At 40.0% G+C, this 12,204-nt stretch overlaps 1 protein-coding gene across 2 annotated transcripts; it reads right to left on the reverse strand.

Moving 5' to 3' along the window:
• Nucleotides 1–220: 220 nt before the first annotated feature.
• ZNF281 (zinc finger protein 281) lies at nt 221–9,494 on the reverse strand. Of its 2 annotated transcripts, none has more exons than XM_002760621.8 (2): nt 9,382–9,494; nt 221–9,155 (listed from the first exon to the last, which is right to left on the reverse strand). In XM_002760621.8, the coding sequence occupies exon 2, from the start codon at nt 9,139–9,141 to the stop codon at nt 6,454–6,456; it is 2,688 nt and encodes an 895-aa protein (XP_002760667.1). In that variant the 5' UTR covers nt 9,142–9,155; nt 9,382–9,494; the 3' UTR covers nt 221–6,453. The 2 variants fall into 2 exon arrangements, with proteins under 2 accessions (XP_002760667.1, XP_017822061.1); XM_017966572.4 differs by having other exon boundaries at nt 221–9,159.
• Between the last annotated feature and the right edge of the window lie 2,710 nt (nt 9,495–12,204).

The following is a 12,204-nucleotide window of genomic DNA, read 5'->3' on the forward strand; positions in this document are numbered from 1 at the left end:
AGGTCATGGGTTGTCTATTCATGGAGACCCACAATGATACCCATTTACAGTTCTCATTATCCTCCAAAAAGAAGGAACTCTCTTTCAAATGTTTGCACTTGGCTTCCTTGTAGGAAGAGCCTAGTTTATGCACAAACATAAAATAGCTATACTGCTGCTGATCTTGTCATCCAATTTTGCAATCCACTCTTTAAAAATGACTCTAAAAAATGTCACTTCCAGACTTTAAAAACTGTATTTATTCCAAAACTTAGTATCTAAAATTGTAGGTCCCATTTAAAACTTTAACTTTCCAATAGATAATACTTATAAAAAAACAAGATTCTTACCTAAAATAGAATAAACAAATGAACTAGTCACAAGTTAAGATTGTAAACATTTTTTCAAAGCAAAACAAAAAATTATTAAGGGCTTCCAATTTTTTATAATCACTCACACTTTTCCTTTGTTGTAACACAACATGCCTTTATACACTGTATTTGTAAATTTATTTTTTGGCGGGTAAAGAATTTGGATTCAGAGCTTTGGTCTTAATTCCTAAATTCTGTTCATATCCATTTGATCACATATAACAATTTTGACTGTAATTGTTCCAGTAAGAAAAAAGTTATTTAAAATTCTTAACAACCAATGGAAGCTGTGTGATTTTTGAGTTACTAAAGTTTTAATACATAAACACAAAGATTAGCCATCTTTTTCCTAGATTGGAAATGTAAACAGAAGGTCACCACAGTTGTCTGTTAAGAGTTATTTATTAATTGTTCCACAATAGTTCTAAAGTTCATAACAAACCAAAGTACTGAAATAAGTCTGAACTGAAAGAACGACAAAATCAGAACACAGTTTTCCAACTAAAGATCCTTTTTACTCTTTTAACACTGTTAATATTGGAGTAAATTTTATATTTCCTATTTTCCTTCAAAATCTATTCCTTTTATTCTCCATTCTAAGATATCCCTTAACTCTCTTTACACTCAAACCCTGCCCATTATTCTTCTGTTCTCTATAAACACGGGAAATACATTTTCCCCTCTGGAGTATGAGGTCCAAATCATTGAAATTTTCTCCAGCTATCTATCTACACTTCCCAGGATATCAATTTCAATATATAACATGCTTCACAAAGCTTATCATGCACAGTACATTTCAACCTAGCTACTCGCACTCAGGCTATAATGAAGTACAGTCTGTTATTAAGAACTCAGTATTATTCCTCCTAGGTAAAAAGGTGTAGGTTGGCTTGGTGTTTTTTCACTTTTGCCCCAACTTATGTGGGAAGCTACTCTGCAACTGAAGAACCACAGTAGCTGACTGTAATCATTGTACTCTATATAAACACAACCTTGTTGATGAGGAACTACCGTCAAGTCTACCTATATGGTAGTTATAATTATGAGAAGTGCAAAGAATTATAAAATATATTCAACTAATTACTAGACCAGCTTATCATAAAACTCTATGGCTTTATGTAACCTAAATGAATTCCATAAATGCTAAGTTGTGAAACTGCAGATAAATCAATTCAGAAGCACCCCCAATATTTGATATATTTTTTTTTAGGTTTTAACTTTCTAATTATCTATACAATAAAATTTCTATATTTAGGATGTCTTCTAAATTCTTAGCCTGGGGTCCATAACTAAGAATTTATTTCAAAGTTGGAGATCTTGTGAGCATGTAGAACTGGCTTGCACATTTTCATTTGTTGATGTATCTCTACTAATGTAAAGGGGCTGGGGGGCCATCAATTCTATCAGCTGCCCAGAGTCTGTGACCCAAAAAAACATTAAGCAGGACTTCTATGAGTAAGCCAAAGATTAATCAAGAATTTAAATAGAATCTATTTAAATTAGTCACACTCAAATACAGTCAAGTGTAAGACAATAGAATTCTAAAATGCTGTGTTCATGCTAATGTTCATTTTAAATGCTACCAACAATATAAAAAAATATAACGAGAATACAATATTTTCCCTCAGTATCTATCAGTCTCATAGAGGGTACAAGCAGACTGGTAAACCACCACAGATCTCTCTTCTTAAACACCAGGACAGATCCCATAACAAAATATTCATGGAACATTACTGACATAACCTCATGCAACATGATGCATGGATCATATCACAGCACTAACAAGAGTCTTGTATCACACTTTAAAAATGAAATCCTATCAATATGTATCATAGAAAACATGAAGACCATAAAACTCAGAAAATGATAGTCTTCAGGTATGTTTTACTCAAAAAGGAGAAGTTTGAAGTTCAGAAGCTAATTATTTTAGGTGAGGGAAGTTCTTCTATTTAATAAAAGCCTATGAGGGGCCAGGCGTGGGGTTCACGCCTGTACTCCTAGCACTCTGAAAGGCCATGGCGGGAGGATCACAAAGTTGATGGTGAAACTCCCATCTCTACTAAAAACACAAAAATTAGCTGGATGTGGTGGCCGGCACCTGAGGTCCCAGCTACTCAGGAGGCTGAGGCAGGAGAATCGCCTAAACCTGGGATGCACACGTTGCAGTGAGCTGTGATCCGCCATTGCATTCCAGCCTGGGCGAGAGCCAGACTGTCTCAAAACAACAACAACAAAAAAGAGCCTATGAATTTGGAAGGTAGAGATTCCATGTGATCTCATGAAGCCATATTGTTCAAACTGTCACCCTGTCATCTGGCATTTTGTAGTTACTTGTTATTAGTAGCATTGCCTCTCTCATCTGATAAGCCTAATACAGAAAACTAAAGTAAAATAGTTGGGTCAGTTTGTAACTTTTAAAAACACACTAAAAAGTACAGATGTTTTTCACTGTTCTCATTATTAAATTACCTCAAAAATACTGACCATCAATTGCTAAATTATGGTAGTCCTTATTCTGAATTTCCAGTAGCACAACAGAAATTCAAAAGCATTGTTTCCTACTTCATATGCTAACATCTTAAAAGTAAAAAAAAAAAAAAAAAAAAAATCTTAATTTTAAAATGATCATATTCAGAGACAGACATTGCACAGAAGAAATAAAGGCAGGTGGGGCCAGGTGAGGTGGCTCAAGCCTGTAATCCCAGCATTTTCGGAGGCTGAGGCGGGTGGATCACAAGGTCAAGATTGAGACCATCCTGGTCAACATGGTGAAACCCCGTCTCTACTAAAAATCCAAAAAAAATTAGCTGGGTATGGTGGCGCATGCCTGTAATCCCGGCTACTCAGGAGGCTGAGGCAGGAGAATTGCCTGAACCTAGGAGGTGGAGGTTGCAGTGAGCCAAGATTGCGCCATTGCACTCCAGCCTGGGTAACAAGAGCGAAACTCTGTCTCCGAAAAAAAAAAAAAAAAAAGAAAGAAGTAAAGGCAGGTGGACGGGTTAAAAAAAAAATCAATTTGTTAGGGTCACAAATTGATTGTAATATTGTAATATACTGTATATATTATATATACATAAGGTTGTAATATATTATGAAACCAGTTTTGGAAAAAAAATTTTTTTTTATTAAAAAGTTGTAATAAAATGACAGTACGATTTAGATTACAATGGTCTTGAGCATTTTAGGTAGGAAGAAGGTATTATTAAATCATAGTTAGCAATATTTTTAAAAATTGGGAGTATATTAGAAGGAAAGCACTAAACCTATAAATAAGATGCAGAAAATCAAAATTTGTGAATAGGTAATAATATTAGTAAACTTTTAAACCTGAAGGAGAAAAAGTAGATCATAAGACAATTGTGCTTTGAAATTTAGTGGCTATGATGTTAAGGAACTGGGAATAGATACATTAAAGGAGAAATAGAGGTCTCAAATAGGTCTTTGAGGCTTTGGTTTTTTTTGGTATATGATAGTATTAAAGGAAATGATAACGTTTTGCGTTTTTTTGAGACAGTTTCGCTCTGTTGCCCATACTGGAGTGCAGTAGCGCAATCTCAGCTCACTGCAGCCTCCACCTCCCGGGTTCAAGCCAATTTCCCTGCTTCTGCCTCCAGATGAGCTGGGACTACAGGCACACATCACCACGCCCAGTTGATTTTCTGTATTTTAGTAGAGATGAGGTTTCACCGTGTTGCCCAGGCTGGTCTCAAGATCCTGAGCTCAGGCAATCCGCCTGCCTCGGCCTCCCAAAGTGCTAGTATTATAGGCGTAAGCTACTGCGCCCAGCCTTGAATCCAACTGCAACTAAAATAAACCTAGAAACATAAAATATGTAAGTTAAAAAAATACAATTAAAATACAAGCCTCTAAATTGCAGGTTATGCCATGGATGTGAATATTTTATAAAATGTTAATAGAAAAATCTGAAAAATGTGACTGGATATTAAGTGATACCTCCTTTCTTCAATTTTGTGATTAACAGGACTTTTATTGGTAGTAAACTAGAGCAAACAATCAGAATAATACATATGCAGTATTCAATACACACAATAAAAGTTAAAGAAATTCAAAACCTGTATAAAACAAACTGGAGAAAAATCATACAGCTTAAGAGATACAGTGGTAAAGGTCCTCTCCATCCTTTGATTACAGCTTGTACTCTGTACTCAATAGAACTTACCGCACTTACTGAAATAAGAAATAAACACTTTTTAGTACTGAGTGTATTTAAGAAGATTAAGTACATTTTCTAAGAATCTTGCAATGACAAGTTGGTGACCCCTTAGCTGCTAAAGCTAAAGGTAGGAAAGTGGGAAAAGGAAATTAACTAATACTTTGTAACAATTTTTAATATTTCTTATTTTCCAAACACTGCTTTTATAACAGAAGTGTTTTACACTTGCACAATATTAATTACTTTATTATACACGGAAGCCTGCGGTAGGCTGATTACACAATAAGACTGCAAACAACCAGTGGTACTTTTCTGACGTCAGAAGAGTACATAAGACTGAAACATCACCAAAAGTACATAAAAAACTCATCAGCATAAACATCAAAGTACATTAAAAAATATAATCAGGAAAAAAATACAATTGCTAAAAAGCAGTTTAGAGTAGAGCCACTGCCTATCAGTAGCTTCAAATGGCAATTAGCATTCATAGCAAGTTTTGATGACTTTACAAGACCCCTGTACAATACTAACGCACCCTTCTGCTAAAATGTACATTAAAGGCCGCAATTTCACAAAGAGGTTCTGATGTTATTACTACATGCAGACACATTCTTATCCCTCACAGGAGTTGTCACCAGTTGGATTTATAACCTTATTAATATCTATCCAAGAATATGAGGTTTTATTATATTTGGAAATCTGTATGGGTTAAAAAAAAAAAAAAAAAAAAAGGTAGGTTTGAGGGATGCTTACCCTACTGTTTTGTATTTGGATGCCCTAATAAAGCACATAGTAAATTACCTACTGGAATGTAAATGGTTCTAAAATTAAAACTGTCAAAATAGAAAGAGGGAATAAGGAAGGCCCAAGAACTCTTAAGAGGCTAAAAACAAAAATTAAAAAAAAACATAAGTGTAGGTAATATGTAATAGCACAGGAAAAAAGAATCATTTTAGGCCACGTATAATAAATAATGCATACCCCAAATTTCAGTTAATTATATGGGTTCTAATACTGGAACCAGCTAACCACTTGGGCTTCAACACTGTACTAGATGTCAGTAGAATCGCTTAATGGAATTACAGCCTTGTTACAGTTGGGATAAAGAGAGGGTGCTTTTTTTTTTTCCTTCTTTTGTTAAAGCTATCATTCCAGGCTTTGATCAAAGATCCAAGAATATTTGTTCTACCAGGCTGGAATGAATGTGGTTTGGAAGTTCAGAGTACATTTAAAAGCTGCAAGAAAATATAGGTAGCCAACAATCTCAGAATTTTGGATCAGCCCAGATGGAGATAGCAATTTGAAATGTTTTCGATCCCTTACTTAAATGACGAAATGTGTATCAGCCCAGAGAGAGCAATTTGAAATGTTTTCGATCCCTTACTTAAATGACGAAATGTGTATCAGCCCAGAGAGAGCAATTTGAAATGTTTTCGATCCCTTACTTAAAAGATGAAATGTGTATCATACTATCTGTAAATTGGATATTCCATTACAGTGATAACGTACAGAATTCCCATGCGTTATTACACTTTCCTGAGAGTAAAGCAATTAGAATAACCTTAATCCTAGCAACAAAGTTTTTTTTGTTTTGTTTTTTTGTAGGGTTTTTTTCTTTTTTTTCTTTTTTTTCCTTTTTTTGCATTTAAAACATTTGGGCTATTCCCTGACGATCTATACATGTAAATTTGATTGCTAAACATTGTCACTTTGAATGTCAAACTATTTTTAATCTATTGATTTTGATTAAAAATCATAATACAAACAGAGCTAAAATCACGCTAACAAAATAAACTAAATAAGAAAAGTTGCATTGAAAGGGCATTACATTATTCTTAATAGGATCGTGTAGAAACATTCCAATGGCAGTGTTCTCAAAATAAAACAAAATTACATTAGAAGACCCCCAGCCTGGTCACTTTTGGGACCTTACCTGTAACTCTGACTGGTGGGTGTCTTTACTCTTGTACTACATGGCTCACTTACATCAGACATCATATTTGTATACCCTGAGAAATCTGACACTGAAGTCCTTACTCTATGGTCCACTTCTCCATTAGAGTTAGTGATAAAGGTCATTGGCACCCTGCTGCCCGACTTAAACTGAGAACCAAACGCTTGTGCAAAGTTCTCAATCTGGTACGTTGTTCTAGGCTCTATGTCTTTCTGAGGATCTATCTGGCTAGCTAACTCCTGAGATGGAATCTGAAAGCCTGTGGAGGACTCTAAGTTTTTCTGTTCCTTCTGGCTAGTCAATTTCTGAGATGAGGACTGGAAGGCTGACGAAGTCTCTAAGTTCTTCTGAGAATCTATCAGATCATCCAGCTCCTGGGAAGGTGTCAACTGCTGATGTGTAGCATCCAAAGCAGACAAATAAAGACCTGGCTGCGAGCCAAACAACATCCCAAAAGGAGGCTTTGGCAATGAAGATGGCAACACTGAGGTAACAGATGGGCCGAAACCACACTCCAAAGGAGATGTAGTGTATATTTGTTTTTCTGGAAACAAAGTGTGGTTGTGGAGAGGTGAAGACAAACTGACAAATTGGAAACCGTGTCCAAGAGTAAAACTTGCATTAGTGGATTTTTCAAAAGCCTGTTGGAGGTATTTGGAGTATTCTTGCAACATGCTTGCTTTATCATTTGAAGGTGTTTGGGTGCCTGGGCTCAAATTTTCTTCTTGAACCAATTCTGAGTGTTCTCCTGAGGTGTGTAAATCCACTCGTGGTTCTGTAATATTGAAAGGATCCTCTTTCTGGCTCTCTGATTTGTTGGAGTATTGATCCAAAATACTTTGTAAAACCTCATCAGGAATTCCAGACTTGTCATGACAAGACTTAATTTCAGCATTTAGAGCTGAGGAGTCAATAAGTGACAACGGTGCCTCACTGTCCAAAACACTGACACCTGCAGACTGAATGACAGACTGTTGGGAGACCATGTGTCCTACGTTTATAGAAAAGGCACTGTTGCTGCTGGCAGTTGGTAAATATCTTCTTTTCTTTGAAAACTGCATGGCATCATCATAATTACTACTTATTTGACCTTGTTTGCCACTTGTACTTTGGAGAAGACCAATGGTCTCCACACTATTATTCGATACTATGCCAAGTGAGCCACTTGGTTTTCCAGACAAGGATTTCTGTCCAACTATGTCTGGTAATGGTGACACAAAATTAAGGTAGTTTTTATCTGTATTCTTTCTGCTTCCTTTCTTAAAGATCAATTTTGGCACCCTTTTCTGCAGTTCATCTATTCCAGTGCCAATTATGCCTCCACTGGAAGACACAGTAGGCATCTCTACAGAGTAACTCTGCATGCTTATATTATTTGAAATTTGTGATTCATTTGTTTTACCGGTCTTCTGTTCCTTATTTTCAATAGCTATGTTTTTTGACTTCGTTTTTCTCCTAGAAGAACTTGTATTTCCCTGAGACAACACAGCCAGGTTACCCAGATTGTTATGGTTTGATGACCCAGGTTCTGCACTAGTGGCTCCTTTAACTATGACCTCACCACAGGTGCGCCTGTGCTTCAACAATCTATCAGTCCTTGAAAAATACTGTTGGCAAGTGTCACACTTATATGGCTTTTCTCCACTATGTGTCCTCTTGTGTCTCTCCATATGGTACTTCTGAATAAACTTCATGCTGCACTGATCACACCCAAATGGCTTCTCTCTACTGTGAATTTTCTCATGTCTCTGCAGTAGGTATTTCTGAATGAAACCCATACTACACTGGCTGCACTGGAAAGGTCTTTCTCCTGTATGAATGAGGACATGTCTCCGCAGGTGATAGGAGCTTCGAAAAGCAGCACTACAGTGATCACAGATATGAGGTTTCTGACTTGGGGAGAGGATGGCACCTTCTCCATCTCCAACCAAAGAAGGTTTGGAAGATGCACTTGGCTTCCTCTTGGCTTTGATTCCCTGAGATTCTGGCTTTGGCCTTTTTGCCTTTTTGACATTAGTGTCCTGCTTTGGCTCCTCATTGCCATGGTGGTCATCAGTCCTGCTACTGCTGCTGAGTAATACATCACGGTGGTGCTGGGCTGGTTGCTGCTGGACATGCTGGTGGAGAATACTGAGGTCCTGGATGACGCCGTGACTCCCCCCTTCACCGCCTCCTAGGCCTGGAGATCTCTCTTCAGCCCCAGTGAACAGCCCCCCATAGTGGTGGTGGTGGTGATGGTGGTGGTGGGACTGCTGTTCCTCAGGATCCGCGGGTTTCTCCTGTTTGATGCTAACCAAAGACTGCAAGAATCCCCAGGAGGTCCTCTGCGAGGGGAAGGCCGCGGCTGACGCCGCCGGCTCCTTCTTGAAAGTCATGTCCGGGGCTGGCGGAGGGGGGGGCTCGGCGGCCGGGGCTGCGGAGGTAGAGGAGGATAACACGCATTGCGGGGGAGGGGCGGCCGACCCGGCCGGCCGGGTGAAGCTGGTGACCGGGGGAAGCCGGTGGTTGAACATAACCATACCCTGGGGAAAGGAGGGTTCCATCTCTACCCTCCTGCCGCTGCTGCTGCCGCCGCCGCCGCCACTACCGCCGCCGCCGGAGCCGCTACCACCGCTACTGCCGGTACCACCGCCGCCACTCAGGAACCCACTGCCGATTTTCATACCCCGGAGGAGGCCTGGCTGAGGAAAGGAGGAGGAAGAGGGAAGAGGGAGGAAAGGAGGTGGAACCGGGCCCCGGGCCGGGACCACCACAGCGCTCAGGACCCCGCCGCGCCGCCGCCCAGACCGCAACGCGCCCAGCACTAATTCCCAGTCCAGTCGCCTCCGGCACCGGCACGCATGCTCCTGCGACTCTCCCCCGGGCCTCGCGCTCTCCCTCCTGGACCCACCGGCAACACTTACGGGTCCCGCCGCCGCCGCAGCCGCCGTCGCCTCCAGTTAATAAAAATAACGCCGTCCTCTCCACAATGGAATTAAAAGCCTCCTGTGTACTGCGCAGCCGCGGCGCAGTGTCTGCTGGGAACTCCTCGATACGGCCAGAGGGGAGTTCTGAGGAGCCAGGGCGCCTGCGCCGCAGCTTCCGCCCGGCCTGCCTGTCAATCACTGGGGTGGTTGGGCGGAGGCGGGGGGGGCTTGGGCAGGAGGGGCGGGGATTTGGAGCCTACTAAAAAGGGGCTTCCGAGGAGCACAGGCGTGATTGGTGGGCTGCACTGAAGGAGATGAAAGTGGTTGAGGGCTTCTGGGGTGGAACCAAAGGGGCGGGAAGCTACTGGGGACCGTACTACAGCGTGGCGTGGGAGATGCAGAGAAAGGGGCTGGAAAGAGAAGGTGGGGGAAACTGAGGACTCAGTGTTGGGGCTTTCTTTACTCTAGGTTTTGCAATCCAGTTCTTGAAACAAAATTCAAATTCAGAAGTGGATCATTTAGGGCACTTTTGATTCTATCAAAAAGCATTCAATTTCAAATGCTCAACATTTATTAAAACAGGTTGCTTATGTTATCCCTTGGAATTTGGAAGCACTAATAATGGGCGCATATCCTTTGCATATATGGGAGGAGCCTGCTTTGAAACCGCAATTAGTGGTACCGTTGGGGGGGAAAAAAATTGTCTTACTGTCAACCTTCCTGAAGACTATTGGAAGAGGAAACCGAGCGTAATCCAGGTGCAGCAGTCCTGTAAAACACGCCCACACGCATACTTCATTATCATCACATGTTATTTAAATACCCTAGTACCCTAGCCTGGCTAATCAGTCTGTTTGCCACCTTATAAGTGCCTGGCCCTTTATATTGTTTATGAAAAGTTAACCACCAGGCCGTACTAAGAGCTCTGCTAGGATCCACTCTTTCCTCACCAGTACAGAAAACTGAGAAACCCATTGCAAATTTAGAAATTTTTCTCGTAATGGAAAATTATGAAGTAAAATCTTTAAAATCAAACTTTTATCAACAAAATCAAACAACAGACATTTATTCAGTACCTAATGTGTACAAGGTACTCGATTTCATGTTAAGCATGCAGAAAATCTAAACTAGACACTTTCCTAGTAAAGGATATTTATAAATGAGAAATTTTAAATAAAAGAACTAGAACTATGACAACAGCTTATTTACAAACTATTTTCTTAATGAAATGACATGTACATCTCACAATGTTTCTAGCTAAATAACTTCTCACAATTAAATAATAAATTCTATGAGAAATTTCAGAATCGAAATCATAGGGATGATTTACTAATACTTAAGGACCTCCCTGAACCTGCCTTAAAAGACAATATTTAATGAGCATTTTGAGATTAGAAATAATTGTTTTTTTCTAATCCCATGAAACAACATATAAGTATTCCACCATTTAAACTGAAACTTTAATACGTCAAGTATTGTTGTGATATTGTGAAAGATATATTTGAACTTTGAACCGTTTGGTGGCACACAACTGCTAAAATCCTTGGAATCTCCAAAGTAATAAATGTCTTTTTGTATGCTAATGAAGTAACTGATGGCTGGCAACTCCTAGGTAGCTTCAGGATGGGGGCTGGTCACCGGAAGGGCCAAGACAGGATTAGAGTTTGGGACTTACAGTCCCACACCCCCAACCTCCGGGGAGAAGAGACTGATTGAAGGTTAAGTTGATCTCCGACGGCCAATGATTTAATTAATCATGCCTGTGTAATGAAGCCTCCATTAAAACCTAAGAAAGGACAGAGTTTGGAGAGCTTCCTATAAGCAAACCCGTGAAGGTTCTAGGAGGGTGGCACACCCGGAAAGGGCATGGAAGCTTGGCGCCCCTGCCCACATACCCTATCCATCTCTTCATCTGGCGATCATCCATATCCTTTGTAACGTCCTTAACAGTAAACCGGAAAACCTAAGTGTTTGCCTGGGTTCTGTGAGCTGCTCTAGCAAATTAATCAAGCCCAAGGAAGGGGCCATGGGAACCCCGATTTATAACTGGTCAGTCAGAAGCACAGGTGAAACAACTTGGGGCTTGTGATTGGCATCTGAAGCAGAGCGAGTCTTGCAGGCCTGGGCTCTTAATCTGTGGGATCTGATGCTGTCTCCAGGTAGATAGTGTCAAAATTGAATTGGATAACACCCAGGTGGTGGCTGCTGCAGAGCGATTGCTTGCTCGGTATGTGGGGAGAAACCCCTACACATTTGGTCACAGAAATCTTCTGTGTTGATCGTTGAGTGAGAGTATAGGAGAGGCTGAGTTGTTGTTGTTTTTTTCTTTTTCTGTTTTTTTTTTTTTTTTTTCTGCAGTAGCTAAGTGTTAAAGACTGAAAGTTCAAAAACTTAAGGCAGTCGTAAAATATTAGGCAATGCCTATGAGAAATGAGGCTGTCCCTTTATTCAGGGTGTCAGTGTTTAATGGTAAGCTGGGATGCATATAAGCTAGTCCAAGCATGAAGGGCAGTAGGACACTCATATGAAAAGCCAACTTTGTTCCTCAGTTATCAAGATAAGAAACCTGTCATTTCTCTCATTCACTCTGTCAGCCTTGAGATACTCCAAGCAGACTTACCTCTGTGTTGTACACCCCATATATCAGGAAGATGAAGAGACCCTGTAAAATAAAATGGAGGGGGAAAGCTGTTAACGCTAATCATTTCAGCAGTAGAAATACCTGAAATAAACTTTCCTGGGAACAGACAAAAGAAGACACACTTCATCAAGGTCAATTTATTTTCCTATTTTTCAACATTAGAAGGTGTACCTTGAGCA

The sequence above is a fragment of the Callithrix jacchus genome, chromosome 19 (genome assembly GCF_049354715.1).
Source record: "Callithrix jacchus isolate 240 chromosome 19, calJac240_pri, whole genome shotgun sequence".
In the NCBI taxonomy this organism is placed as follows: domain Eukaryota; kingdom Metazoa; phylum Chordata; class Mammalia; order Primates; family Cebidae; genus Callithrix; species Callithrix jacchus.